Below are 27,487 nucleotides of genomic sequence, written 5' to 3' on the forward strand. Positions count from 1 at the left end.
ATAGAGTACGGACAAGAAATTTGATTTTCTCTTTTATCCGCTTAAGTGTTTGACAATGCTTATTCAGGCATTTTTAGATGCTGTTTGTCAGCTCCAGACCGCATAATGGATTGAACATATTACTAGCATCTTGATGGGCTCCTCTGTATCTTTATACAAACTTTAGTCCCCCTGGCCCTCTTATCATAATCAACCTCTGCTCAGATGCTGACCGGTACCAAACCTGTGACCAGATTCCCTGTCTAGACTACCTCTGCATTTTCATTGCGTGAACTTTTTTGACCTACACTCCTCACCAAACCCCCCCCCCCAGCATCAAGCTACCATGTACTGTTCTCCTCTCTGCTCTCCGCCCTATAGCCACTTTCCCTTCCTGTTTGAAATGTTAAAAACATATCAATATGGTACAAGACCAGCACACAGCTGATTTCATAATGTAAAAGCGTTATTGGGGAGTGTTCATTACTGGCACTGTATATTACGTTTTGGAATGCTATATTTTGTGCATTAAAGCATCAGTTTGTAAAATATGTAATTGCATGCTAGTTGCAATGAAATCATACAAATAAAAAAAGTCTCTGCAATTTTTGCTTGATGATGCTTAATGAGAATGTGAATGTCACAATACTCCTGTTCATGGGGTGAGTGGTATATCACTGCATGTTCCCGATGTATGTTTATTTAAGATTTTATAACCATAGCTAACTGTACAACAACATATTCAACTCAAGTGATGACAGCTAAAAACAACTTAGGGGCCTATTTATCATTTTTTTGCTGCAAATCCCCCGAAAACGAACGCAAATCTAAGTCCGCTTCAAATTTATTAGTAGTGCATCGCAGCAGATATCTGCTGCTTTGCATTTTTCTTCAAAATACATAGCAGTCCCCTCATAAATGTCTATGGGGACTGCTATGTACCGCAATTTATTAACTTTTGTAAAAACTTTTACACTTGTGGTAATGTACGCCAGCTCAGGCTGGCGTACTGCCGTGTACATTACAGTTTGATTGTTTTCAGCACTGTAAAGCTCTGCTCCGAATAGCAGAGCTTTACAGCACATGTGCAGCCCTGTCACATGACCCAGGTCCTTCCGGTCAGTGCTGTTTGGATGCCTGGAGGCAGGAGGAACGAAGAAGCCACCCAGGATCGCATTACAAAGATCGAGAGGTAAGAAGTTTATCGGAACTGCTGTTCCTGTGTTGGTTTTTAAATAAATTTGAGAAATAGTTCAATCCAATATGGGCAGCACAGTGGCCTAGTGGTTAGCACTTCTGCCTCGCAGCACTGGGGTCATGAGTTCAATTCCCGACCATGGCCTTATCTGTGTGGAGTTTATATGTTCTCCCTGTGTTTGCGTAGGTTTCTTCCGGGTGCTCCGGTTTCCTCCCACACTCCAAAAATATACTGGTAGGTTAATTGGCTGCTAAAAAATAAAAAAAAATAAAAAAATGACCCTAGTCTCTCCGTCTGTCTTTCTCCCTCTCTGTCTGTGTGTGTGGCTATATTAGGAAATTTAGACTGTAAGCTCCAATGGAGCAGGGACTGATGTGAATGAGTTCTCTGTACAGCGCTGTGGAATTAGTGGCGCTATATAAATAAATGATGATGATGAATCCTTATCAATGTGATAAGGATTGAAAACTATTTTTCATTTTTGGCTGATATTGATAAATGTGCCCCTTAATCTTTTGTGATTTTGCATGAACATTTTCTGAATGTGAAGTAATGTCTCTGCAGGTTAATGCACACATATTGTACAGGCAGCCAAAGTGTTTGAATGACAAGAGAAAATCAAAAGTTTGATAGACGTTTATTGTCACTAATCGAATAGGTTAATACAAGCAAGAATTCTGTGGTGCATACAGACCCTGACCTTCACAGTTTACAAGCACAAAAAGCAGCCAAACACGCTAAGGAAAACCTGCAATGATAGGTTAGCCTGAGATCATACCAGTGCTCGAATTATCACCTTCACTGCCATCACAACATATGAACCTGCAGTACATCAGGCTGAAAACATACAGATTTTTTTATACATTTAAAAAGCCTAAACTTTCAATCAACAAACAAAAAGCCAAGCAACTGAGTGATTGGCTTCAACGTTAATTGTATAACATTAGTAGTAACAGGTAATTGGATTAACAATGTTGGATTCTGCAAAGCTATAGCAAGATTTTATACCAGGACATTCTTTATGAATCCCAATGTTCACACAGGGGATGGGGGGCAGATGCAAGAAGGCAATTGTGAACTGCACCACTGATAAAACACACAGCTAATTACCATGGCTTACATATTGAATAGCTTCCCCCTTTGATACGGACATGTACTTTGCTCAACACATGTATACCACTTTGGTAAGTAAAATGGTTTGTTGAAACACACCTAAATGCTCCTGTACCTGACTAAGAACATAACTAAATAATAATAATAAACCATAGAATAAAACATATATGCTAGAGCTCATGAAATAGCCAAAGATGACTAAATTATATATGGTAGCGATTTAATTTTTATTACAGTCTCTTTTGTCACACATATACCAGTGCACAGTTATTATGTGACATTGCATCATTTTATAGTACGGTAATTTAAACCAATTCAAACTAAATATTTTTAAAATATGGCTGTTTTGTGCCAAACTGCTAATTAAATTACAAAATGTAGGCTTTGGGTGGGAGCTTAAGCTTTTCAGTGACTAGATTTACTAAGCTGCGGGTTTGAAAAAGTGGGGATGTTGCCTATAGCAACCAATCAGATTCTAGCTGTCATTTTGTAGAAGGTACTAAATAAATGAAAGCTAGAATCTGATTGGTTGCTATAGGCAATATCCCCACTTTTTCAAACCCGCAGCTTAGTAAATCTAGCCCTAGATGTTATCTCCTTTGTCAGTGGCCATTTAACCTCTATACAGAATAGCAGGGCAAGGTGTAAGACTGAAACAAAGTCAATGCAGTACATGTGAATAGACATAATGGAATGCCCTTTGACTTAACAAAGGAGAAGCACAAAAAAAAAAAGCACTTATGGAAAAATCTATCAAATTCTGATCTAAACATGATTTCCATTCAAATACTAAAACTGGTTACCAATAATTGTCTTGTCATAAATCTCTTCTACGCTGGGTGAGAGACGTAGCATAATACTATAATACACAGGTGTGCAAGACATTACAATGTTAATTGAAAGCAGCGTGGCAGTCGCCAGCTCCGGTGATCTGAAAGAGGAAGCTGGCAGTAAGACAATAGGAGCATTGAGGCAGGTACATAAATGTAGTGTTTTACTGCAGTAGTGCTAGAATACATGCTACACACATTGCTAGGGAGAGCCAGCAGAATGACTGAAGAGCGAGGGACGTGTCCTGGAATTAATCAAAAGAGATTAACTGGGCTTCACTGCCACCGGGCACCTGCTGACCATGTGTTGCTGGCTGCTGTTGAGGCTGTTGTTGACCAGCACCCACTGGCATCTAGAAGAGAAGAACTCACTGCAACTCACACAAACACAAGTGTACACTGAACATGCATACATTATATTCTCTATAGCCTATTTCACACACACCACCCACTCAGAACTTACTTACTGGTTGATACATAGGTTGTTGTCCGCCAAGGAAAGGTTGCTGGGGGGGCATGTTGCTCATTGCTGGGTCTTGTCCAGGGAGATTAGACATGAGGTTCTATGAAGAAATCCCCAAATATAATACTTATAAACTGGTGTTTCACTTGCTGATAATGTGATATCTTTGTTGAGCTTATTTTTATTCTATAGAGAAAGGTAATGTTTTAAAAAAATATATATATTTTTTTATCTAGTGTTTCATATCAGTTGGACCAACCTGCATATTGTAAGGCTGATAACCCAAAGGGACAGACTGTGTACCCATGTAACTCATCCCACTGGCTGGAGGATTCTGGGACATGGAAGGTAGGCTCTGGGAGGGCACATTCTTTAAAAGGAAAAAAAATAAATACAAGTCAATAAGACTTAACATACTTTTTAATTGTACTGGACATACATGTAAACACACATACAGACACGAGGCAGACAGCAGTTCACGTGACAGTGTATAAGTTCCTAACACATGCAGCTCCACTTGCTTGACTATTGGGTCATTCCACACAAAGGACTACATCCACTGTATGATGTTAATTGGTACATTTTTTAAAAACATCTGTATTTCTGAATGCTCATAGGTAAGTAAATAAACAAAACAGTGAAACAGTCAAATTGACATCAATACTGTTAAGTGGAGAGGGCAGTACACAATCATAGCTGAATGCAAATTACTAACACTGGGCCTGTGAAATGTATAAATGAAAAGGAGTCATATACTGTACATTCAATAGATCATTTAAGAATGTATAAAATAAAACACCCCATAGCTATTGTTTATGAGAACAATCACATAGTAACAGTTGATATGTATAACAGGAAGAAATGAACACCTAAAATCTTCAAAAGCAAACAAGACTCCGGAACCATAACAGTCTACACTCAGGATTTGAATTAATCAGACACAGTACTGAAGAGAATTTACAACTAATTTGCCACTTCGTTGTTTAATTGCTTACTTGGTAGGGCTGCGTTGGGGTGGGTTGGTAAGACGTGTATGCTGGGTTGGTAGTTGGCACTGGCTGGCCCTGCTGAGCTGCTGGAGCAGATCCTGCTGGGTACATGTATGCATTCACCATGCTGGGGTCTGTAGCAAGAACAGAAGGGAGGGAATTAAGAGGAAGTGCAGACTTTATGCCCATAGAATCACCGCATATGAAGAAGACTTACCTGTACCAGGTACCGGCATGGCAGGATATTGAGCAGGGGTCGGTTGTCCTGGTTGGTTCATATACACTCCATGCATGGGGGACCCTTCCACTGATCCAGAAGGACTGAAGGTGCCAGAATAAGCATTAGGGCCTGAGGGTGGGTACATGACACCACCAGATGATGGCAGTGACTGCAGCTGCAGGAAAACCAAAGAGGAGTTAGAAGTGTATGACAATCACTTACAATGTGTTACTCTGGCAGCAAAAGACACAAACCTGTGCGTAAGGAAGCGAGAAAGCCGGCATCTGGGCTCTCATCTGGATTGTCTGCTTCTGCTGCTCCAGCCGCATCTGCCTCTCCTTTTCCTGTTCCTGCAGGCGTTGAATGGCAAGTTGTCGCTGCATCTCCAGATATTCCTACAAAAATATATGTTTCCTAAGTGCAGGTTTGACATTAGATCATTTTTATTGTGCGTAAGATGAGTACAAGGGGATGTGTTATTTGTTTTTGACACTTGAATTTAATTGTCCCTCTCCTTATTTGCACATTTGCTTTTTAAGTGTCTGATCAAGATTATAATCTCTTTATGGAAGGCACGAAGAGCAATAAAGTGCAGATTCACAATTCAATAAACACTGAGCAAGAAATGAAAGAAACAGAAATGAAGAACCAGGATCCCCGTTATTAGCACATTATACAGTCACAATGGTTCCCATTCTATATATACCTGTTTCTTCTGCCTCATTATCTCCAACTTCTGTGCCAGCTGTATCTGCCTCTGTCTCTCTGCCTCCTCTGCTGCACGACGCAGCTTTTCTCTGTGCTCTTCACGTAGTGCATTCAGTGCCCCCCGAGCATCTCTGATCTGGGCCAGCTTGTCCTGCAGACCCTCATAGTATACTGTGGAAATAGCAGTTAAATCCATTATTTAGCCATGTCAAATATTCTCATACACACACAAATCTCCTTGCCCACAATTCCCTTTATGACAGAAATATCTCGGAACATACAGCGCCTCTCATCCAGCTGGTTTAGGAGTTCCAAAAGCTGTGGGTGCATGTTGTTGATAGACTGGAAAAGGGAAAGCACAGCGGAGTCGTTGGTGATGCTTCTGCCACGCATGTGGTTGCTTTTCATGCGGTTCACGAACGTGGTGACTGCATTCTGCAGAGCCTTCAAAAACTGCTCATGATTCTCCTCTGACTCTCCATTCTGGTACTGCTGCTGGAGGAATGAGATAGGTCAATCCACAGCCAATACTGTAACGTACATACACCCCGTGGGTATAGATTACATCAATGATCATCATCGCTGTGTCACAATCATTAGTTCATACATGCATGACAACCAGACAGTACCTTAACATTTATGTGTTTTATAAACACATCAAAAACACATGTGTTTTTGATATGTTTAATATGCAACTTCATTGAAAGAATATAAAAATGTGTGTTACTTCATACAGTGGAACATGATGCGATCTGAACTCCTTTATGCAGCATTAAAATTTCAGAATGCACAGATGCGTTAAATAAAGCATGGAGAGCATTAAACCCATTTAGATGTCAATGTGCCAACCAAAAGCACTGCAGTCACAATGTATCAACTTCAACAGTGGGTCCCATCTCCTCACACGTAATCACAGAGATTCATTTCTTTTTGTGATACAGAGTAAATGTGGCTACAATTTTTTTTAAATAAAGTATGGAAAAAATTGGTTCAAGGTAAAAAAAATTAATGAAATTACAGTTATTATTATTATTAATTTTTATTTATAGGGCGCCACTAGGTGTCCGTAGCACCGTACAGGGACAAACGAAATTACAATACAAGGAGAGACAGCACAGTACAGTAAACAATAAGCACAGTAACCCTGTGAGCTCAAAGCACAGCAAGGGCGGGGAAGGAGAGAGGGGAAGGTCTGCATACGACGGAGCCCAAGAGGGAAGGCACAGATTATAGGGAGACCCCCAGGGGGGGAGAGGAGGGAGCGGGAGGGGACAGGGGGAAGAGGGTCCTCGAGGAGGACGACAAGGTTGCTGGAGAGCAGAGTTAACAGTGGTGAGACAGAAGGAGAGGTGACCCTGCTCAAAGAAGCGTACAATCTAAGGGGTGAGGTAGACAGACAGAGAGACACGGGGGAGAGAAGGAGGAATGGAGGATAGGGGAAGGGGAAGAATCAGAAGAAAAGGTAGGAATTAAGTGGGAGACTGGAAGGCTTTACGAAAAAGGTGGGTTTTTAAAGCCCGTTTGAAACTGGACAGATTAGGGGAAGTTCTGATGGAGGGAGGGAGCTTGTTCCAGTGGAGGGGGGCAGCGCGGGCGAAGTCTTGGATACGCGCATGGGAGGAGGTGATCAGGGGAGAAGAGAGGCGACGGTCATTGGCAGATCGGAGAGGGCGGGAAGGAGCATGAATAGAGAGGAGGGTGGAGATGTAGGGTGCAGTGGAGTTGGCGAGGGCCTTGAAAGTAAGAGTTCACACATCTTATCTGTTTTAGAACTCCAACTTCTTTTAAGACATTTCTCCTACATTTTTCAGTAACATTAAGTCTGTTATGGAGACAACACTACAGAGACATTACTTTGTCAGACCGTAAAATGGCAGCAGGAAAGTACTTCAGAGATCCAAGTAGGCCCTGTATCAGCAGCATATACAAGAACTATGGTTGGGGTAAATATTAAACTCCACTAGAATAGACTTTCAGGTTATTACTAAAGACTACTCTGGCTCCAAAGCCTAATATCCATCTTCCAGCTATATCTAAGTGGAAGTATTAACATCTCTCTGGTAAAATCCTCAGACAAAGGTTTCAGGAGTAATGAGGATTTGTGACCCGTCAGTCACCAGCAAACATAAAAATGTGTTTTTCCAGATTTGCTAAATACTACTGAACCGAATACTGAAAAAAATATAGTAAAAGTGTAAACACGACAACACTCCCACAAGGTTTCCTCAGAAAATCATTTCAAGTTTCCATTACAAATCCCTAATCACTGACAGGACTTAATGTATGCTACAACAAACAACAAAAAATTATATATATAAAAAAAAAAAAGCCACACAAGATTGTTTCATAACAAAGTGCACTTGACACCACAACTTCACACATCAGTGTCAGGGTCACTACACTGTGCTGTTGGAGAAACCTGCTCCTTCCAGTACGCTAGTCTTCCTGCTTACCACCAGCCATAGCTCCCTGACGTCATGACACAGTAACAATCTGCCTCCTACAAGATCAGCACACCATATAACTCTCCTCCTCTTCTGATGATCTGGTTAACTTCAACCACTTCGAAACAGGCAACAGAAGCAAAAAATAGGAGATGACAATTGAACACAGTACATGGCACTCTGACCCTTCTCAAAACATACCGTAAATATACAATCTGAGCAAATTAATTCTATTATGATTTGCTTGCAATATATACAGCACAGTACTGTCCACTTTGAGCAACATTCTCATAGCAGCTCACAGTTCGCTTTATATAATCCACAGTTTTATTTTCGCTTTGTCATGTATGACTGGATGCATCTTACACAGAGTTTTAAAATAAGTGTTTTTAATGAAGATTACTTTTGTGACTTGTTAGAATCCGGGCTCTTACCTCCATGACGCTCACTATGCTCACAGGAGGCACCTCAGCCACCTGAACCACAGGATCACTCATGGGTACTGGCGCAGATGGGGTGGGGCTCTTCCGGACCTCCTCCTGTTTCTTCTCCCAATAGTTTCGGTTCAGGTAACGAGCTAGCTGTTAAGACAAGCCAGAGAAGACTGAGAATGGGAGAGAAAGAGGGACATATAAATCACTCCCGTAAGTAATAACCCCTCATTTTTACCTCTGGGTCAATTTCTTCAGCAAATGGAGCAGAAGAATTCTAGATGTGAAGGAGATAATATGTATAAGTCTTCTGCATGTACCAGAAATCTCACATACAAGTGTCACAATCAGGCTACTACTCACCACAACTGTAGAGTACAGAGTACTAACTGGAGGGGCAGAGGACGTGACAGGGGTGGGGTCTGCCTTCGGATACATCCCATATGTGGTTTTATGTCGCTAAAAGTAAAAGAGTAAATGTCAGAAATCAAAGATAGGTAACCCACACAGTGTAAAAACATCTCTCATGTCATAGTGTTTTCTAAATCTGTTTAACATATCAAAACTTTCTATTTCCCCCCAAGAGGGCCCCACTTATCTACAAAGGTAGGAAACTATACAAGACCATACTCCAAAGAGTTGGATAGAAAATTGATGGCAGTAGTTGAAAAAGATTTCGACACATGAATTGGCCTCTCTAAACAATGGGATCTAAAGAAAAGATTTCAAGAGTGTGATTTTTTTTTTTAAAAAATAAGTTTTTATTGAGGTTTAACAACAAATACAGGTTATATAAATGTACTTTCAGCAGTATTCGTTTTGGATGGCGGGTGATAAAGAGATTTATAACATCATAACAACATAACTCTAAGCCAAAAAAAAAAAAATTGAATGTATCAATGAGAATATACGTTCCCAGCCATAGAAGGAGGGTATTGTTAACCTGGCACATAGAGCACAAAGAAAGAGTGTGATTTTGTAGTAGTCATACGACACAAAAATCGTCCTCCATCAATTTGACAGTATCTTGTATCATCATTATTCTGTGCAGTTGGAGGACAGGGCCACTTACACTATTTAACTCTCGCAGGCCGATTCAATTCTCTTCAATGTCCCGTCAGAGCCCGACAGGACGTTCACTACCCCACACATCGCAAAAATCAGTGTTGCTTCTGTTACCATAACACCAGGAATTGGGCACAGCCGGGCCTCATGCTGAATTGAATTCATTAATCAGTCTGCTGCTTCCTGCTTGCTTCTATTCTACTACTCCCATTATGGCACTGCTGTAACACCAACAATCACCCAGGTTGACAGGTCACTGTTTCCCAAAAGATCATTACAGTCATCTCCTGCAGTGATGAGTATTCTGAATATCAGACTGGCTACAGGTTGCTCTATTCCTCCCACTTCAATATGGAAGATAAATATAGACAGATGCGCAGGAGATGAAGAATGAAGGTGCTGGGGAGACTAAGGCACCAATTTGGTACAGAATGCCAAAGCTGAGTATTAAATCAAAGGAAAGTTGATTTCCTATCCTCTAGACTATTATAATGCTTGCAGACATAATACAGGTGCTCACAGCAAACGTAAGGACTGGTATATGTAATGCAACTTACCATTCTCTCCTTCTCTTCTGCTTCTGATTGTGACAAGGCAATTGCCAGCTGCAGTTCCTCCTCCTCTTGCAGTGCAGCCTCATCTCTCTTAGGCGGCATCTGATACAAAGAAAAACACTTAGAGAATTAGCACACAGACCAAAGCAGAGGGCAGAATTGTCAATCTTCAATACTGTGTCCTACCTGCGAGTATAGTGCCTTGGTCTTGTATACATAGATGGTTTATGTGTGAGTTGAATAGAGTGAGGGTGTGTTGCACTTGTGTTTTCAACTATCAATTATATATTTATGTTATTCTTGCTGACCTTGGAATGACATGGATCACTACCACTGTGCATGTTAAATGTTGATAAATTGCTGGACTGCTGAAGTCAAGCCACATGTTGAGTACAGACCTTCCCTACCACAGAGCCTCCCGCGTGGGGCTCACATGAAGGGACCTGCTGAAATCTGCATGTTCCTGGGCTCACCTTTCTGTTGGGAGGCTCTGTCCCTGCAGCTGCCGGCTCCTCTTCTCCAGCCTGTTTCTTATTACAAATTAAACAAAGAGAAGAAGGGAAAGAAGGGAGACATGAGAGGAGCCGGCTGAGCACAGGACACTAGAGGAAAGGGTGCTCGGTTTCAGAGAAAATAAAAATAAATAAAAAATAAATGTCAGGAAGTGTAGTTCTAGCACTTCACATGCTGAGCAAACAAGCGGCACTGACAAGTCCTAACAAAACAGTCTGTCTGTAGGTGGAAACTATGTCTCTGTAAAAGCCTGTGTCATGTAAAATCCAGTGGGTAAAGCATATACTGAAATCCCTGCCAATAAAAATACCTTTCCCAGAAGTATATTCTCTTGAATATGGACCCATTAAATTATGAGGGTCCTGCTGGAAACTTCAGACTAACAGTTCTTAAGAACCGATATATACAAGTTCAAAAATTACCTTTTTCTACTATATTGAGCGAGCAATGATAAGCTTTCCATTACAGTTACCATAAGTATACTACTTGTCACACTTTTATTCCTATTTCCAACTCAATCAACCCATAAAACCTTGAGTAACAAACTCCTTTCCCCATGAGACCTGTAGATAACACACAGCTACTCTCAGAAATAAACAAGAGAATGACTACACACAAGAACTTTGTCACAGTCAAGCCCCAGATCACATTGTGTTACAAAGTACTGCTCAAGGACAGATGTACAAATGCCCAATAATCCTTTAAGAAAGGACATACAAGGTCTATTTCACCTTTTAGACAACCTCAGAAGAGATTGTCAATCATTTTCACTATCACAAATCCATTCTGAAATCAGAACTTGCAAAGAAATTCTGATGAGCAAGCATATCGAACACTTGACTTACTCTGTCCACCATTGCTAAACAGTCTGTACAGATCCACATGTGAGTCTTTAAACAAGAATAATTAGTAAGGGTTAAAATAAAAAACTGCAGAAGCTGAAGTTTTCAACTCACCTGTGACTGTTGGGATAGTGGGCTGGTCAAGTATTCGGGTGGCAGTTCACCACTAGAGGTGGATTTCCCTTCACCCTTCCTGCAATGGAAAAATACGTTGGCAAAAGAGTATGGCAGATAGGGAAATATCAGGGCTTGAAAAAGGATGTCACATGAGAAGGTGGCTGCAGCAGCACTAGTAGACAAGTGCGCCTCATTCCCTCCATATCTTATGAACAGGGATTCTTACTTGTTCAGCTGTTCATAGCAGGGCTCACACACACGCACTTCCTTCTCAATGCCAAACTTGGGGATGGTGGAATACTTGGAAGAGCATTTTCCACAGAAAATCTGGCCACAGGCTCTACAGTGATGCTGCAAAGAAGAGGAGAAACTTGCAAGAACAAGGAAACAAAATAGACATAGTAGAACAGGGGTTGGCAACCCCCAGCACGCATGCCAGTCGTGACACACAGAACCGTTTACACTGGCACTCCGGCCTTTCAGGCTGCATCAAGGAGAGCTCCGGTGCTTCCACCACTGGTCTCCCCAGGGGAACAAGTACGTGCGTGTTCATTAGCACGGGAATAGCAGCATCTAGCTTCCGGCTTCTGCTCCCTCTATTAGTCGGACCTGACAGAAGTAATGCGAGTGCTTTCCTCGTGGTGCACAGTCAAAGAGGCAACCTTCTCCAAATAAGTTGGCTCTACCACCTGCATTCCATTAAAGCCTTTTCATATCTTAATTTTTCCCTGCTCTCGTGTGCCTCTGCCCCCTGTGCCCAAGCTAACTGTGTGCTTGTGCGCCTCTGCTCCCGTGCCTAAACTGTGTGTTTGTGTGCCTCTGCCCCCCTTGTGCCCAAACGGTTTGTGTGTTTTTATCTCCACATTATGGGTGCCTGTCCCTTTCTCTATCCCCCTTTGTGGGGATATCTCCCTCTGTCCTCCCACCTCATCTGTTCCCCCTCTCTTTTCTCCCCTCAGCCCGTCAACCCACTGTCCTTTTACACCACAGCTTCTTCTCCTTCATCTTCCACTTCTGCTCTTTTCCCACCTTTACTTCCTCTTCTTTTGGATATGGTAGCAAAATGGACGAACAGGTGCAAACCCGTATTCAGCGCCACATAATTGAGGATGGCAGGTAAGCACAATTCTCCTTTAATAAATAAATTGTATGGGCTTTTTTTCAGAGATTTACCACAAGGGATAATAATGCTACTGCCAGTGGTAGCCTATTTAAAACAAAACACTTGTTCTTTTATTGCCATCTCAGGATGGCGATAACACCTGGGCTGATAGAAAAAAGTAAAAAAGTTGCTGACCCCTGTAGTAGAGCAACAAACTGGGTTATGAACAGGGTTACATCTGGAACAGAAATCGGTGCAGGTGGCAAACAAAAAGAATAAGGCAGGAAGCCTATAATTAATAGGAGCTCAGAGGAAAGTATGACAAAAATTAGATGAAGACTGGTATACCTACCTTTCGTGTAACTACACCAAACTGAACACGGCAACGATGACACTCCTCAGCGTCAACCCAATCTGGAGCCTGCAACATAATGAATACGCCAAAATGAACATTTTATTTTAACATTTTTATTCTCAAAGCAGCACACAAAAATAAACAGTCATGAGAAAAAAATAGAGGACTAAGAACAGAAAGAACTTCTCAGAATGTTCCCATTATGTCCAGTGATGTACCGATTTTGTATTTTTTTAGTTTAGGGCAGGGTTTCCCAAACCCAGTCCTCAGGGCTCCCCAACAGTGCAGGTTTTCTGGATCACATGTGACATGATTAGGACCACCTGTGGCTCTGTTACAATGTGTCAGTCAGTAATGAATACACCTGTGCTCCAGCAAGGAGATATGGAAAACCTGCACTGTTGGGGAGCCTTGAGGACTGGGTTTGGGAAACCCTGGTTTAGGGGATTAAAGTGCTACGGAATTTGCTGGTGCTATAAAAATAAATATTGATTATGATTAAGGGGCATGAGGATAGAAGATCATTTAACAAAGATCTTCTTGGAGCAAGTGGTCTACTCTTAAAGAGCATCAATCAAGCACGCAATTGGGCTAGAGGAGGAGATTCACATGGATAATATTCCTAGCCACCAGAAGGACAAGGCCTATTATGGGAGGTGGGTGATTGTCACATTTACAAGAAGTCATATTATCCAGAATCAGGGGAAGAGGAGCTGGAGAAAAACTACAGCCCATCAGTCTGAACTTAAAATAAAGAGCTTAATTCCAGAACGGTTTAATCTTCCTACATGACCAGAAGCAATGCAATAGATTTGCTCTAGTTGCAGTACATGTAGTAACACGAAGGCCTCTGATTAGTATTTGCCTTGCAGCAATGGGGCGATATAAGCTGTTTAATCCTAAATTGTATTTAGTTCAGGGAGACACAGAATTATTTTTTCACCATGGTATTACTAGAATACCAGTATATTGCCCCACGCTATGGGGGGATATATCCAATTACAGGTGTACTACTTTAAAATGGTGTAGTCGCCTGAAGTATTTTTTGAATACCTATTGCTCGGAAATTTGATGGTTTGCTTGGCTGTCCTGAAAGGACAATACATTGCTTGGAGATAGCCAGGACTCCCTGGAGATCCACATTACATCAAATTAATTAATAATCTCACAGGCTGAGAAGGATGAGAAAAGATGCATAATGGACATATATTGGGCATCTGTGAAGGGACACCCAAATAAAAACATCAAGTTTTCTACATATACTTCTAACTCCAGGTGAAAGTGCACCACATGGATCCCCAACTACCTTTCTCAATGCAGCCACATGAAGATTGTGCCCAGTAACCATACAACATTACACCCGATAGGCCTCAAATCTCAGACTGGCAGCTCACTTTTACCAAACTCACCCGCTCTGCTGCAAACATGGCATCACTCTCCTTGAACTCAGGGAAGTTGTGACCTGCAATCAAAACAGGTAAAAGACAAATGTAACAGACAAATATAAAATTAGACCTTGCAGTATCCACCTCAGATTGGTCCTTACACTAAATGTCAAGACAGAAGAAATTGAGAGCCCATAACACCAAAAACAAAGTGAAATCATTTTAAAGATTTAGGCAGGGCCAGATTAAGCCGAAGTCTAACTGGGCTACAGTCCAGGGGCCTCGGGCATCCAGGGGGTCCTTGAAAATGCTCAGCAGCATTATTAATCGGTCGGGGGCGCCCCCGGCCCGATCAATGCTGCTGAGCACTTTCACTGCGGCCCTTCCCCAGTGCGCTGTAGTCTCCTTACTGAGGAGATCTCGTGAGTCTCACTCTCACGAGATCTCCTCAGTAAGGAGCGTACAGCGCGCCGGGGAAGGACTGCAATGCCAGGAGAAGGAGGTAAGTGCCTTGGGGTGTGGGGGCGGCTCGGCTCACCAGGGGGGGGGGGCCTCTCCGGGAAAGGGGGGGGGGGGTGTGTGCTCACGTGGGAATGGACGCCCCCTTAGCCCAGGGGCCTCCATTCCCTTAATCCGGCCCTGATTGTAGGGCACCAGGAACACTGGACCCATTCCCAGCAATGTCATCTAGGTAATAAAGCTATTTACCCATAGGAGAACAGCTGTAACCTGAGAGGGAGAAGGAACTGTTCCCCATACTAAAACAAAGGAGGGCCCTCGTGATTTAGGCTTTTTAAAATAAACATTTTTTAACACAATTGACTATGCCTTTAAATTACTTATCTGAAATATAAGATGCCGAGCTTTTACCTTGCCCTTTTTGTGAACTCTGCCTTGAGACCGATATCCAATTAAGTCTAAATACAGCTACTACCACTACGGCCGCCAAATAAAATCATAATGTTTCCAAACAGAAAAAAAATCTCCATTCATGCTCTACATGCATATTAAAAAGAAATCTACAATACAAGATGAACAATGGTCTGTAGAGTATGACCAACACATCAATCATTTTGAATGATTACATATTTACCTTCCACTTTCATGATTTGGTAGGTGTCCTGCACAACCTTATATTTGGGTTCGTTACGAAAAGCGTGGGCCCAAGCCTGAATCAAATAGAGGATCTTGTTGCGGACATTTGGTTCCACCTGACGCTGGAGAAAGACAGCGGTTATCAAAGTAACAGGGCTCAGACTTTAGTTTGTAGAATGATCTGTAGTGCTTGATACAACACCGGGTCGAGTGGGGCTTTATTCCAGATCTGAGAAACTAAACTGTTTAGCACAAGTGACAAAATGTAAGAATGAGTCAGGTAACTTGCTACACATACAGTCTGAGCTCAATGTCACAGCTCACCTGACTGATCAGGAAGTTGTGAAAGACTCACGTGACAGACTATGGTGCTTTCCCAGATGATTACACGGAGATCCAATCAGAATAGGAGTGGGTGTATACACTAAATAACTGCTGGAGGCAGTGACCAGGAACTCTGACACGAACAGGGTCAGCCTTAGAAACCTCTGTATTACGTCTGCTGGTTATTAATTGCTGATGAGAAAACAGACAGTACCTTTTGCAGCTCTTTTAGCTCCTCCATGGTTTGCTTATTTGCAACTTCATCATGTACGGTTTGGCCACAGTTTTTCACCACAGACTCAAAAACCTAAAGGGTTAACAAAGAATGACCCAAAGTATATTTGGCTGCATAGAATACAGCAAATGTATAGGATAGTTTTATGACCAAGTTTTCATTTCACATATAGGGCAGGGTTTCCTACACTCTATCACATTCATTACTTTTCGTTAAATAAAAAATAAATGTAGCATGCAACCCTCATAACCACAAGTCTCTGACTTGATTACTATATTCAAATAAGTATAACTGTAATCTGCACTTGCAAAATACCTAAATATTATTTTGTGTTGTGTGCAGTAAAGGAAGTGTGAAAATATTGTGCTTTATGTTCTGCTGTTGCATAAAGACATTGTGATTTGAGAGACTTGGCAAATTAAAAAGCAATTTTACTTATTTTGTAAGGACAATAATCGTAAATAATTTGTGTGTAATCGACAATAGAAACTTACAGAATAATATAACAGGCACAGCAAATAGCCACTTTGTAAGGTACGCCTTTAGTAGAAGCAGGCACATTAAAAAATAAAATAAAAATTACTTGGGATAAAGAAGAGTGTAAGATTCTAATTCTTGTTTCACTCCTATTTAAATGAGAAGCTCACTTAAGATGTGGCCATAAAGGATGATCACAGTCAACTGTTAGATCACAGCACATGCATCAGTGGTCCACCTCTGCTACCACACTGGAAGCGTGTGGGCCAGTCAGGAGCAAGTCCTTCCTTTTTTGCACTCTTTGGAGAGCAGAGGAGGTACTCAAATATGCCTGACGCTGCGTATGTTATTATATATGTATTAGCTGTGCATTTAAATATGAGTATTAAATGCCTTTAATTAAACAGGGGTAAGGTTGTATTAAATATTCATTGGCGAGGCCTATGGGTGTCTAATCAATATGCATCGGTGAGGAGATTTGGTACTTTTATGGTTGATGTTGGTTGGCGTGACTCTCATTGCACTGGGATAAGAGGATATTAGATTACAGTAGCGAACAAAAAGTAGATTCCATGTCACTACAGTCCGATCACCCCTGATCTACATATATTGTGGGGTTCACAAATGGAGATGGCCAGGGCACTCACAGAAGGCAACCCTGATGTGTTATGCTTTCTCATTTAAGCCTGTTTCCTAGATCAACACCATGTTAATCATTAACTAAGGACTATTGAACGTGATTTTTGATTGAAGGATGGGGGGATATTCCAAAACACTTGCTTTATACATAAAAAAGGTCTATTTTTTTGTTTACCAGTCCTTTAGCTAATTGTTTCTGCCTCCCCATACTACATAAATGCCACAATATAAATCCATTATGGAGAGCTGGAGAGATAACAAAAGTTCAAGCAAGACAAATTTGAGACATTGATAGAGAGACCTCACCTCCAGTGCAAACAGAGCAACATGGGGGTTTTTGTCATTAACCTTCTTCTTGATGGCTGCCACAGCATATTTAGCTCTAGAAAACAGAAAGAGTTCTAAAATACACAAATAACAAAACTTCATAGCATTGAACCCACCACATCACAACATAAAATAAATATATATATATATATATATATATATATATATATATATATATATATAATATTTGAATTTTTAACCAACTATGAACTCAAAAACTCTGTATGTTGTTGCAATCAACTATGCCCTTACATAACTTTCATTTATGTAGGATTCATTCTACAATTGTAGTTGTTATTGGAGATCAAGCACAGATACATACAGTGATAATATAAAGCAATACTTACTGAGTATCTCCTTGACGGATCATATCACAAATTTGCAGGATGGATTCCCAGTCTGTCTCCAGTAGGAGTTGACTGGTGGCTTTATCTATACAGAAAAAAATAAGCATTTACTAACACAAAAAGAGGAAACAGAAATAACCTAGTTAACCTTGCAACAGAGATGGCTTATGAGTCTGTTCCCTGCCCAGAACTGTATACTCAATACAGTACATTACATGTTTTTAATTTAAACAAGAAGTATTAGATTAAAATGATTTTTCAACACTGTCAACATTCAAGAAATAAAATAACCAATCTGTAGCAGCCAGAAAAGTTTATTTTTTGGGGGCAAAACTAGTCAGTTGTGGGTAAAAGCAAACCGCCAAGGAGGATGCAGTTAAATAGGGGTCTGTGAACACAGAATTTTAACACTAGTGGGTACTTTGCCTATGAAACACATCCAACATAGAAAATGTGGTTATAATTAACATTTTATTTATATAGCGTTCGCAGTCTGCAGCTCTTTACAATTAGGAACAAACACAATACAAAAACAAGACTGGATATTAACAGACAAAGCGATAAGATGGCACTGCTAACGAGCAAACAATCTGTAGGAAAACAGACATTTGATGCATGAGGTTAAGTGTCATATATTGCACATTGATCCAACCAGATTGCAATCGGAAAACATTCTTGGTGGTGCTCACTGATCCAGTCACACAGAGGGCAGAGGATTGTTTGAGTAAACTGTATATAGAGGTGGCTAGAATAGACTAGGAAGATTAAGATGATGTTTTGAGAATTTGCTAAGCTTGTCTGAAAAGGTGGATTTTCAAGGAACGCTTGAGGTATTGGCAGCCAGGGGTAAAGGCTTATTGTACAAAGGATGGAATTCCAGAAATTGGGTGTATCCCAATAAAGGTCCTGTAGCCTGAAATGGAAGCAAGTAATCGATGAGAGGGGCAGATCTTGGGCAGAGCAAAGAGGAGAATTTGGGAGATATTTTGAAACAAGGGAAAATGTTTGTTGGTGCATTGTGCTAATGTTTTAATCAAATATGAACTAACACCTCATACTTCCATTTTGATAGATATATACAGTTTTGCAATAGCAAGTATAAGCACGGACACCTTTTTTTGTTCTGTATCCATATGCAGCTGGTACCAGAGAGCATAGGATTTTCAGAGTATGTGCTTATTTGTTTTCAAATATTACCTAATGATCTCTTAGCTGCAGTGCACCCAGCCTATTTAAGAATATTTGGGTGTGGAATAAAAACAGCCCTTTGTTCCACATCAACCTCCATTCCTAAGAGAAGGGTGCATTTGATTTTTATCGCATTTAAGTGTGTTTGAAACAGAGATGTTAGTGTAAGAGTTGCAATAATGAGAACCCTTGACATTGGGCTGCAAGCTAAGATGTTTTGCTCAAAATATGAACTAATACCTTATACATCCATTTAACTAGATACATACAAATTTCTGCTGACAGCTGTTTTTGCAATTTGTTAATTGTTCTGTATGTTATTTATCTTTGAAAAAGCAACTATAAACACTACAATAAATACCTGCCTTCTGCAGTTGGCTATGGGCAGAATCTACAGATGATTCTACATTGCACAGTAAAGTATTCACAAAGCCACGTTAAGTCAGCGGTAGCCCTAAACCTTTTGACACTTGACATGGTAAACTAGAGCATCTGTATTGGTGTGGTATATCCTATAATCTACACATATTGTGACTATGTAACAGTTATTCGATCTACCGAGCTGATACTATAGATACGCCCATGGGGCTACTGCTGCGCTGTGTGCGCCCTGCTGAGCACAGGGGAGGCCAGCGTGTTATATTATCTGACAAGCTGCCGGGATTGGGGAAGGCCATGGATGATGGTGGTTGTAGTGGCATCAGGTGACTAGACAGCCCTCCTGTTACTATGGTGTACCGTGGCCTGCGCTGTGACAATGAGGTATCCACAATCGGAGATAACGGTTCCCCTCCCCTAACCCCCGGTGTTCCTCACCCAGCAACCTCTCGAATGTGCCGCCTCCTTTTCCCATCTTAACACCGGGCAGAGCGAAAGACTGACACCGAAGCAACAACTACTTTTCCGCTTCCGTCACTTTGGACCGGAAACCACAAGGAGGAGCTCCGCCGGGCAGCTGAGAAGCGGAAGTGACGTCACCCCGAAGCTTGTGCATGACGATGGTCAAAGGGAGGAGGGGGCGGTCCTGACGGTAACCAGGGAGACGGGAGCAGCGCACATAGTGCTGTGGATCATGTGTTTGGTTCTCGGGCCCTCCGGCGTCGGGAAAACTCTGCTAATGAAGAGGCTTCAGAATATCCTTTTGGGATGAAATGATGCGTCATAGTTACATGACAGGGAGACCTATAGAGAGTACACTGGAAAGGCGGCCTCAGTCCGGAGTGTCCATGTACAACATTGTTATGTTGGGCTTCTGGACTTGTATCATCCTAATTACAGATGTTACAAATGCTATGTAAGGTGGCTCCATAATGTCCTAGTCTGTAAAACTAGCCACACACAGTTGCAGTTTAAAGTGGGGCATTTGTGGCCATATTGACGCAATATGGTCTACATCAGAGGTGCTCAAACTCAAGAGCTACCTACAGTTCATGTTTTTAGTCTAAGGGCTAGTATATAAAGAAAACCCTCAATTTGGTTGGCTTGGTATGTATAGCAGACCGACTTTGTATGCTAATATGCAAAGCAGAACCAAATGTGAATGTAGTATGCAGACCAGGTCCCCTCAGTGTTTTTGGTACAATGCAGAGTAGACCCCTGTGGGTAAATGTATTATGGTCTGTTTTTTTCAACTCGCGGGAGATCAGCGAGTTGACAGCTAAAATTTAAAGCGGCGCTTTGCCTTTACAAGCTAGCGCAGCTTTAAATTGTAGCTGTCAAATCGCCGATCTCCCGCGAGTTGAAAAAACAGGACCATAATACATTTACCCCCTAGTCTGTTGGTGGTTGTTATTGTTGCTCAGCACAATTTCCTAACCTCAACCTCATGATTTCAGACTTTGATGGTACAGAGCCACTGTTTGGTATGCATTAGCTCTGTGTTGTCCCTCTTGGGGCCACACTGAGCCTTTTTATGATCCAGCACAGTGGCCTAGTGGTTAGCACTTTTGCCTCACAGCACTGATGATGTGCAGCTTTTTTTTTTTTAACTATTTATTTTGAAAAATAGCAGTCATGTACAGATAAGAATCAACAATAGTACATTTGCAGGGCAAGAGAAAAACAGAACAGTACATGTGACGGGCATAAGTCAAAGAAGCTGAAAATGTTTGAGTAGCAAATCTATAAAATAGCCAGAGGTTGTCAATAAACAGGCAGGTAAGTATAGAATTGTTATCTAGAATACTCAAGACACTATAACATTTTATAACAATATAATGTGGGGGAGGGGGGGGGGGGCACTGGTCGCCACTGAGATTGAAAGAAAAAGAGAACATACTTCCCAATTATCCACACAGTTCCTTATCCCTTTCTTTCCTTTTTAAGAGAAACAAATAAATAAAAGAGGGGCAATAAAAGTTTCAGAGGAGATTACTACTTAGATGCTCCGGGGAGGGAAACCGCATCGAGAGTCAAGAGTCAGGCCACCTATGAACCTGGGGAGTCTTTTTAGGGGGAAGGAGTTGGTACAGGAGGTAAGGGGTTATAAGTAAAGCCAAGGAGCCCAAACCTGGTGAAATTTATCACCCTTATCATGTAGGTGGTATGTAATCTGTTCCATCCGAGCAATAAACCAGATATAGGATCGCAGGGCCGCCATAGTGGGGGGTTCAGCTTGTTTCCAAGACTTAGCTACTAGGCATCGCGCAGCTGCAAGGACATGGGATGCCAATTTTGCAGACTGTCTATCATCATCAATCAAAGGGTAACAGAGAAGAAAAGACCATGGGTCTTTCCGGACAATGCATGGAAGGAGGGAGGAGAGGAGGGCCCTAACTCGATCCCAAAAGGAGGATATTTTAGGGCAGGACCACTAGATATGCAAAAAGGAGCCCATCTGGCCACAACCCCGCCAACATAATGGAGAACTAGAGGGGAACATTTTAGTGAGTTTGTCAGGTGTGTAGTACCACCTATAGCAGGGGTAGGCAACCTGCGGCTCTCCAGGTGTTGTGAAACTACAAGTCCCAGCATGCTTTGCCAGTAGATAACCAGCAGAGAGGTGGCAAGGCATGCTGGGATTTGTAGTTTCACAACACCTGGAGAGCCACAGGTTCCCTACCCCTGACCTATAGTATACTTTGTATGCGTTCTCCTTCACCAAAGTGGAAATAGAGCCGGTGGCAACTTGATCCCTTATGATTTCCCAGTAGTCCTCCTCTGGGGGGGGGGGGGTCCAGGTCCCTCTCCCACTCCCTCTCATGCCTACCGCCTGGAGGTAAAAGTACATTGAGAATTAAGCTGTAGATAGAGGAAATCATGCCCCTACCCAAGGGAGAGGAGAGACATAGAGATTGATGTGCAGCTTTTTTATGCTATTGAACAAATTCTTAAAGCAAATAGCTTTTAAGTATTTGTATAAATTCCTTAACTTTCACTTCCAGAGCTGTGCTCTAAAGATTCAGCAAACCTCGGAGATCCTCCACCCACCCAACCCACTGTGAGTTATTGTGACCAGTAAAAATTGTTGTTTGTCCCTTGGCTAATGCAGTACTTTCATGGGGATGAGTTTTACAACTTGCTAAATGTGTTTGATAAATGAGCATACAAAGAATTTGTTGTCAATGCTTTCCACAGGGTATTACAGTGGAATCTGTCTCCTTTACTTCCAGTGTGAAGCGGTGGTGCTCTGAATATGCTCTGTGTGTTCCTCCACTACTCAAGCATATATCCAATAATGACAGCTTATCGGGCAACACACCTTAAACACTGCATATCTCTCAAAGGTTCCTAAGAGCTGGTCTATTGTGTGACATAAATGGGTATCTAGATGCACAACATTTCGGGGCCTATTCCCCATTTCTTTATGAGCAGTGAGCAAACAGTAATATATAAACTTTTAAGGCTAATCATCACATCAGTGCTCTAATTAAAACCACATGCAAGCGTATAATTTGTGTTAGATGTGAGCAATAACATATACATGTTACCATGCATACAATATACAAACAGCAATACAATGGTGAGATTTCTGAATTATGACTTATGATATGGTAGTTAATCAATTTAAATATTACCACTACACATTAAAGGGTGTGTAACCACACAAATATTAGTATGATCAATTCATTTAAAGAAGGGGGAAGGAGCCCCCCAAAACATTGTGCATGACGATACCCACTTTTCACGCAATAAACCAGCTCTGATGAGCCTTTCAAATATATGTTTTTTTTTACTGACAAGCTATCACTTTTATTAGTGTAATGCTCAGCACGAGTGCATATCTTCTAAAGTCTTGTTTTTCACTTTACAGCCCTGATTTATTGAGTTAGGTGTAACCACAGCAGCTTGAAGTATTTGACTTGACTGACATTGTCCTTTTTTTTTTTTTTGGTAGTGTTTGGGGTGCAGGTATTCATTAAATCTTTAATATATACATTTGGAGGGGATGGGATGTCCGTGTTTCCTGAAGCTAATGTTTGAAATTAACATTTTCTTTTCCATTGACACAATGCTGTACGATTCGCTGATGTAGGTTGGCACTAACCTGACAGATTTGACGATACAGCGGACACGTGTGACTGTGCGAGAGGTTGGTGGATCCATGGGACCAATCTGGCCCAGTTACTACAAGGACTGCAGGACTGTGTTGGTGAGTTTCTGTTTAGCTGTTATATTACTAGCGCCTTTGCAATAGATTAATAACTAAGGGCCTGATTCATTAAGGATCTTAAATGAAAAGGTATCTTATTTCAGTCTCCTGGACAAAACCATGTTACATTGCAAGGGGTGCAAATTAATATTCTGTTTTGCACATAAGTTAAATACTAACTGTTTTTTCATGTAGCACACACATATCAACTTTAAATCTCAGTGTACAAATAAGCTATCAAGTATTTGTGTGCTACATGAAAAAACTATCCTAAGTACAAAGTTTGCACACTTCATCATCTTTATTATCAACATTTATTTATATAGCGGCAACATATTTCATAACGCTTTACAATTGGGGACACATTAGTAAACAAACTGGGTAAAACAGACAAAGAGGTGAGAGGACCATGCTCACAAGCTTACAATCTATGGGACAATGGGTGCTGGAAACATGAGGTTAAGTCTACATATTGCATTTCGTGTAAACCAGATTGCACAGGTAAACAAAAACAAAAAGGGATTAGTATGCTATATGATCCAGTCACATAGCAATGTTTGTCAGAGGGTTGCTGTCTTGTGTGGATTGTTTAACAGGTGGTAATAGGGTAATCTATTGAGGTTAAGAGGGTGGTTGAGGAATATTATAAGCTTATCTGAAGAGGTGGGTTTTCAGAGATCGCTTGAACGTTTATAGACCAGAGGAAAGTCTTATTGTGCGAGGGAGGGAATTCTATAGAGTTGGTGCTGCCCGAACAAAGTCTTGTAACCAGGAATGGTAGGATGTAAGGAGTGTGGATGAGCAACGCAGATCTTGTGCAGAATAGAGTTGTCGAGTTGGAAGGTATCTTAAGACAAGTGAGGAGATGTATGTTGGTGCAGCTTTGTTGATGATCTTGAAGGTTAGTAAAATTATTTTATATTGAATTTGGTAAAAAAAGGCAACCAGTGTAGACACAGACAGTGATTCAGCAGAAGAATAATGATTTGCAAGGAAAATCAATCTAGCCGCTGTGTGCAAAATAGAATGTAGGGGTTTGAGTCTGTTTTTGGGGAAGACCAGTAAGGAGGGAATTGCAATAGTCCATGCAGGAGATAAGTGCATGAATTAAGGTTTTTGCAGTGTCTTGTATAAGATATGTGCTTTTACTGGAAATGTTTTTAGATGTATGTAACATGATTTAGATATAGAGTCGATATGGGGAACAAAGGATAGTTCCGAGTCAAGGATCACACCTAGGCAGCGAGCTTGCGGGGTGGGAGTTATGGTCATGTTGTCAACAGAAATAGAAATGTCAGATATGCTTTTGTTGGTGGGTGGGAATATTATTAACTCTATTTTAGAAAGTTTGAGTTGGCAAGAGGACATCGAATGCTAGTGACACAGAGGAACATGACAGTTGTTTGGGTATTGCTACAACAATCATGGTGACTTGGGGCATTAGAAATGGTTGATTTAGGATATAAAGGAACTGGAGTGATGCCGTGTAGAAAGAGAATATATCAATATGTGTCTGAAGGCAGTAATCTCGCCAACACACTCAGATATATGGGTATCTACTTTATATACTATATTTCTCCATTTCTTTCAGTTCATTGTGGATGCTGCTAATCCGAGCCAGGTGTCTGCATCCTGTATCCAGCTTCTCTCTGTGCTCTCCGCTCATGCTCTCTCATCAGTGTCGGTGCTCATTATCTTCAATAAAACGTAAGCAATGCTATGAATTACACATTATTAGTTACAACCCTCAGAAGCATGTAAATTTCTGTTATACCAAGGTTATTTAACATACCCTCAGTAAAATAAAATGTACAAGTCTGTTCTCCCAAATATTTACCTCAATCTACAGCCTATGCGAGAGACTAATGTGTGTGGATCTGTCTACTTACAGGGATCTGCCAAGCTGTATGTCATTGGTGGAAATGAAATCGTTGTTCAGATTGGATGACATAATAGCTTGTGCTAATCAGCCAATCACAACTATGGAAACAAGTGCCCTCAACGGCACAGGACTGCAAGAAGTGGTGCAGTGGCTGCATTCCTCTAGTGGCCACTAACTATAATGCTTGACATGGGTGGGTTCACTCTTTTTCTCACTGTTATCACTCTGGACCTTTCACATGGTTACAAGCGAGGAAATTATTTGAAGCAGACACACAAGGCCCTTTGACAAGTCTGCCTGTTCTTTCTTAATGCCCCATTGTAGCAGTGATGCATTTAAAAACGCAAGGAGCAGCTAACAAGGCAGTTGGAATGTATTAATTCAGTTCTCTACTGCATTCATTTAGGGAGTGTGTATGTATATATGTTGGAAAATTTTATATTTACAATATTGATTGTAACAAATTTGTGAAACGATTTATCTGTAGTCCATAATCAGTGTAACCTCCATCCCAGCAGAAAAATGATGCAGTAGGTAGTTTACGACACAGTACATAATGATATATTTTCATCACATATTTATGTTGAGTGTTTACTCAATTTCTAATCCCACCAAGGTGTCCTCAAACTTTCTAATCCTGGTTTACAGTGGTGCAAACAGTCGCATTGTAAAGTTTTTTAGTTGGTCAATCAGCAACTGGCCATGTGAGGGCTTATTTGCATTCAGGCAGGTATCGGATATACACTGTACTCTACAGAGACTATCCTTATTGCAGCTTACAGGGTTTTAGTTTGCAGCCCATATAAGCATAGTTTGTTTTGTACATTACTTGGGCCTGCCATTCAAATGTACATAGCTCATGGTTACCAGCTTGCAGGTTATGCATAAAGGGAATTTCCACCGTCAGATGATATTAATTTATTGGCTTGTATCTGTCCCCCTGCAGGTTTTACTAAATACATTGTGTTTTCTTGTTAGCTTTCATCTGTACTTTTCTGTAATGTTATTTATCAAGCACAGTTGTTTAACTTTATTGCCTTGGTATACAACACAGCTGTGCGATCTGCATTGGCTACAAAGACCAGCTCTGTGTTTTATCTTTTGACGTTGAAGCCCTGTTCGCACATGCGTTGCGAAAATGGATAAAATGTATGTGTGACTGGATCACTATTAAATAACTTTTGGTAAAGATTTATTTAAAGCAAATAGCGCAGGGCACTTATTTATGTAATTGCATGTGCACTTTTTTTTTATATTGTTTATATTGTGAGATAGGTAATCGTTATTTCTGAGACCAGGGAAAAAAATTAGTCTCTTGTCTAACCTTGCTATAGGATATGCCTATTTCTGATGTACATGTCTGATACAATGAGCAGGGCCGGATTAAGGGAATGGAGGCCCCTGGGCTAAGGGGCCCTCCATTCCCCGCGAGGCCCCCAATGTGAGCCGTCCGCCGCCCCCCACCCCCCGCGAGGACCCCCCCAAGCACTTACCTGTCAGTGCAGTCCTCCGTCCCGGCGCGCTGTAAGCTCCTTACTGAGGAGATCTCGCGAGAGTTCATGAACTCTCGCGAGATATCCTCAGTAAGCAGACTACAGCGCGCCGGGACGGAGGACTGCACTGACAGTACTCAGCAGCATCGATCGGGCCGGGGGCGCCCCCGCCCCCGACCGATCAATAATGCTGCTGAGGAGTTTGAAGGGCCCCCTGGATGCCCGAGGCCCCTGGGCTATAGCCCAGTTAGACCTCGGGTTAATCCGGCCCTGACAATGAGCCTGTGTTTACCAAGGCTTTGGTGTATTGTGGTTTGGGAAAGTGGCTTGTTGTGGGTCCTTTTGTTGTTCTGTGGAAATGTCTATTCGGAGACTGTCTGAAGTATTCATGCCAGTCAGACCTTTTGACTTACTAGTGAGTCTCCTGTCTCTGAAATAAGATCCAGGAAATCAAAGCAAGGTTTTTAAGAATTTCAGCGCCAAGTATAAATATTAGTGGCTTTGCAATGTATGTAAATCAATGTTTTGGTAAACGGGGTTACATCCTGATTCTAAAAATAGCCTATGTCAGAACTGTATAA

At 41.4% G+C, this 27,487-nt stretch overlaps 2 protein-coding genes across 8 annotated transcripts; one reads left to right on the top strand and one right to left on the bottom strand.

Annotated features, from left to right (window-relative positions):
* Positions 1–1,798: 1,798 nt before the first annotated feature.
* Positions 1,799–19,898, bottom strand: HGS (hepatocyte growth factor-regulated tyrosine kinase substrate). Of its 5 annotated transcripts, none has more exons than XM_075216821.1 (22): positions 19,757–19,898; positions 17,753–17,837; positions 17,385–17,460; positions 15,942–16,034; positions 15,402–15,525; positions 14,333–14,385; positions 12,921–12,989; positions 11,693–11,817; positions 11,464–11,542; positions 10,468–10,524; positions 9,998–10,096; positions 8,739–8,834; positions 8,614–8,652; positions 8,379–8,525; positions 5,782–5,995; positions 5,499–5,671; positions 5,047–5,187; positions 4,790–4,967; positions 4,579–4,706; positions 3,843–3,953; positions 3,584–3,683; positions 1,799–3,473 (listed from the first exon to the last, which is right to left on the bottom strand). In XM_075216821.1, exons 1-22 carry the CDS (start codon positions 19,791–19,793, stop codon positions 3,397–3,399), a joined length of 2,301 nt encoding a protein of 766 aa, XP_075072922.1. In that variant the 5' UTR covers positions 19,794–19,898; the 3' UTR covers positions 1,799–3,396. The 5 variants fall into 5 exon arrangements, with proteins under 5 accessions (XP_075072922.1, XP_075072921.1, XP_075072920.1 ...); XM_075216820.1 differs by having other exon boundaries at positions 3,588–3,683; positions 5,782–5,992; positions 19,757–19,897; XM_075216819.1 differs by having other exon boundaries at positions 3,588–3,683; positions 19,757–19,897.
* Positions 19,893–26,941, top strand: ARL16 (ARF like GTPase 16). Of its 3 annotated transcripts, XM_075216826.1 has the most exons (6): positions 20,095–20,234; positions 20,990–21,097; positions 22,324–22,379; positions 23,415–23,531; positions 25,123–25,238; positions 25,423–26,941. In XM_075216826.1, the coding sequence occupies exons 4-6, from the start codon at positions 23,484–23,486 to the stop codon at positions 25,586–25,588; spliced, it is 330 nt and encodes a 109-aa protein (XP_075072927.1). In that variant the 5' UTR covers positions 20,095–20,234; positions 20,990–21,097; positions 22,324–22,379; positions 23,415–23,483; the 3' UTR covers positions 25,589–26,941. The 3 variants fall into 3 exon arrangements, with proteins under 3 accessions (XP_075072925.1, XP_075072926.1, XP_075072927.1); XM_075216824.1 differs by lacking the exons at positions 20,095–20,234; positions 20,990–21,097 and adding an exon at positions 19,893–20,073 and having other exon boundaries at positions 22,318–22,379; XM_075216825.1 differs by lacking the exons at positions 20,095–20,234; positions 20,990–21,097 and adding an exon at positions 19,893–20,073.
* The last annotated feature ends 546 nt before the right edge of the window (positions 26,942–27,487 follow it).

The sequence above is a fragment of the Mixophyes fleayi genome, chromosome 6 (genome assembly GCF_038048845.1).
Source record: "Mixophyes fleayi isolate aMixFle1 chromosome 6, aMixFle1.hap1, whole genome shotgun sequence".
Lineage (NCBI taxonomy): Eukaryota > Metazoa > Chordata > Amphibia > Anura > Limnodynastidae > Mixophyes > Mixophyes fleayi.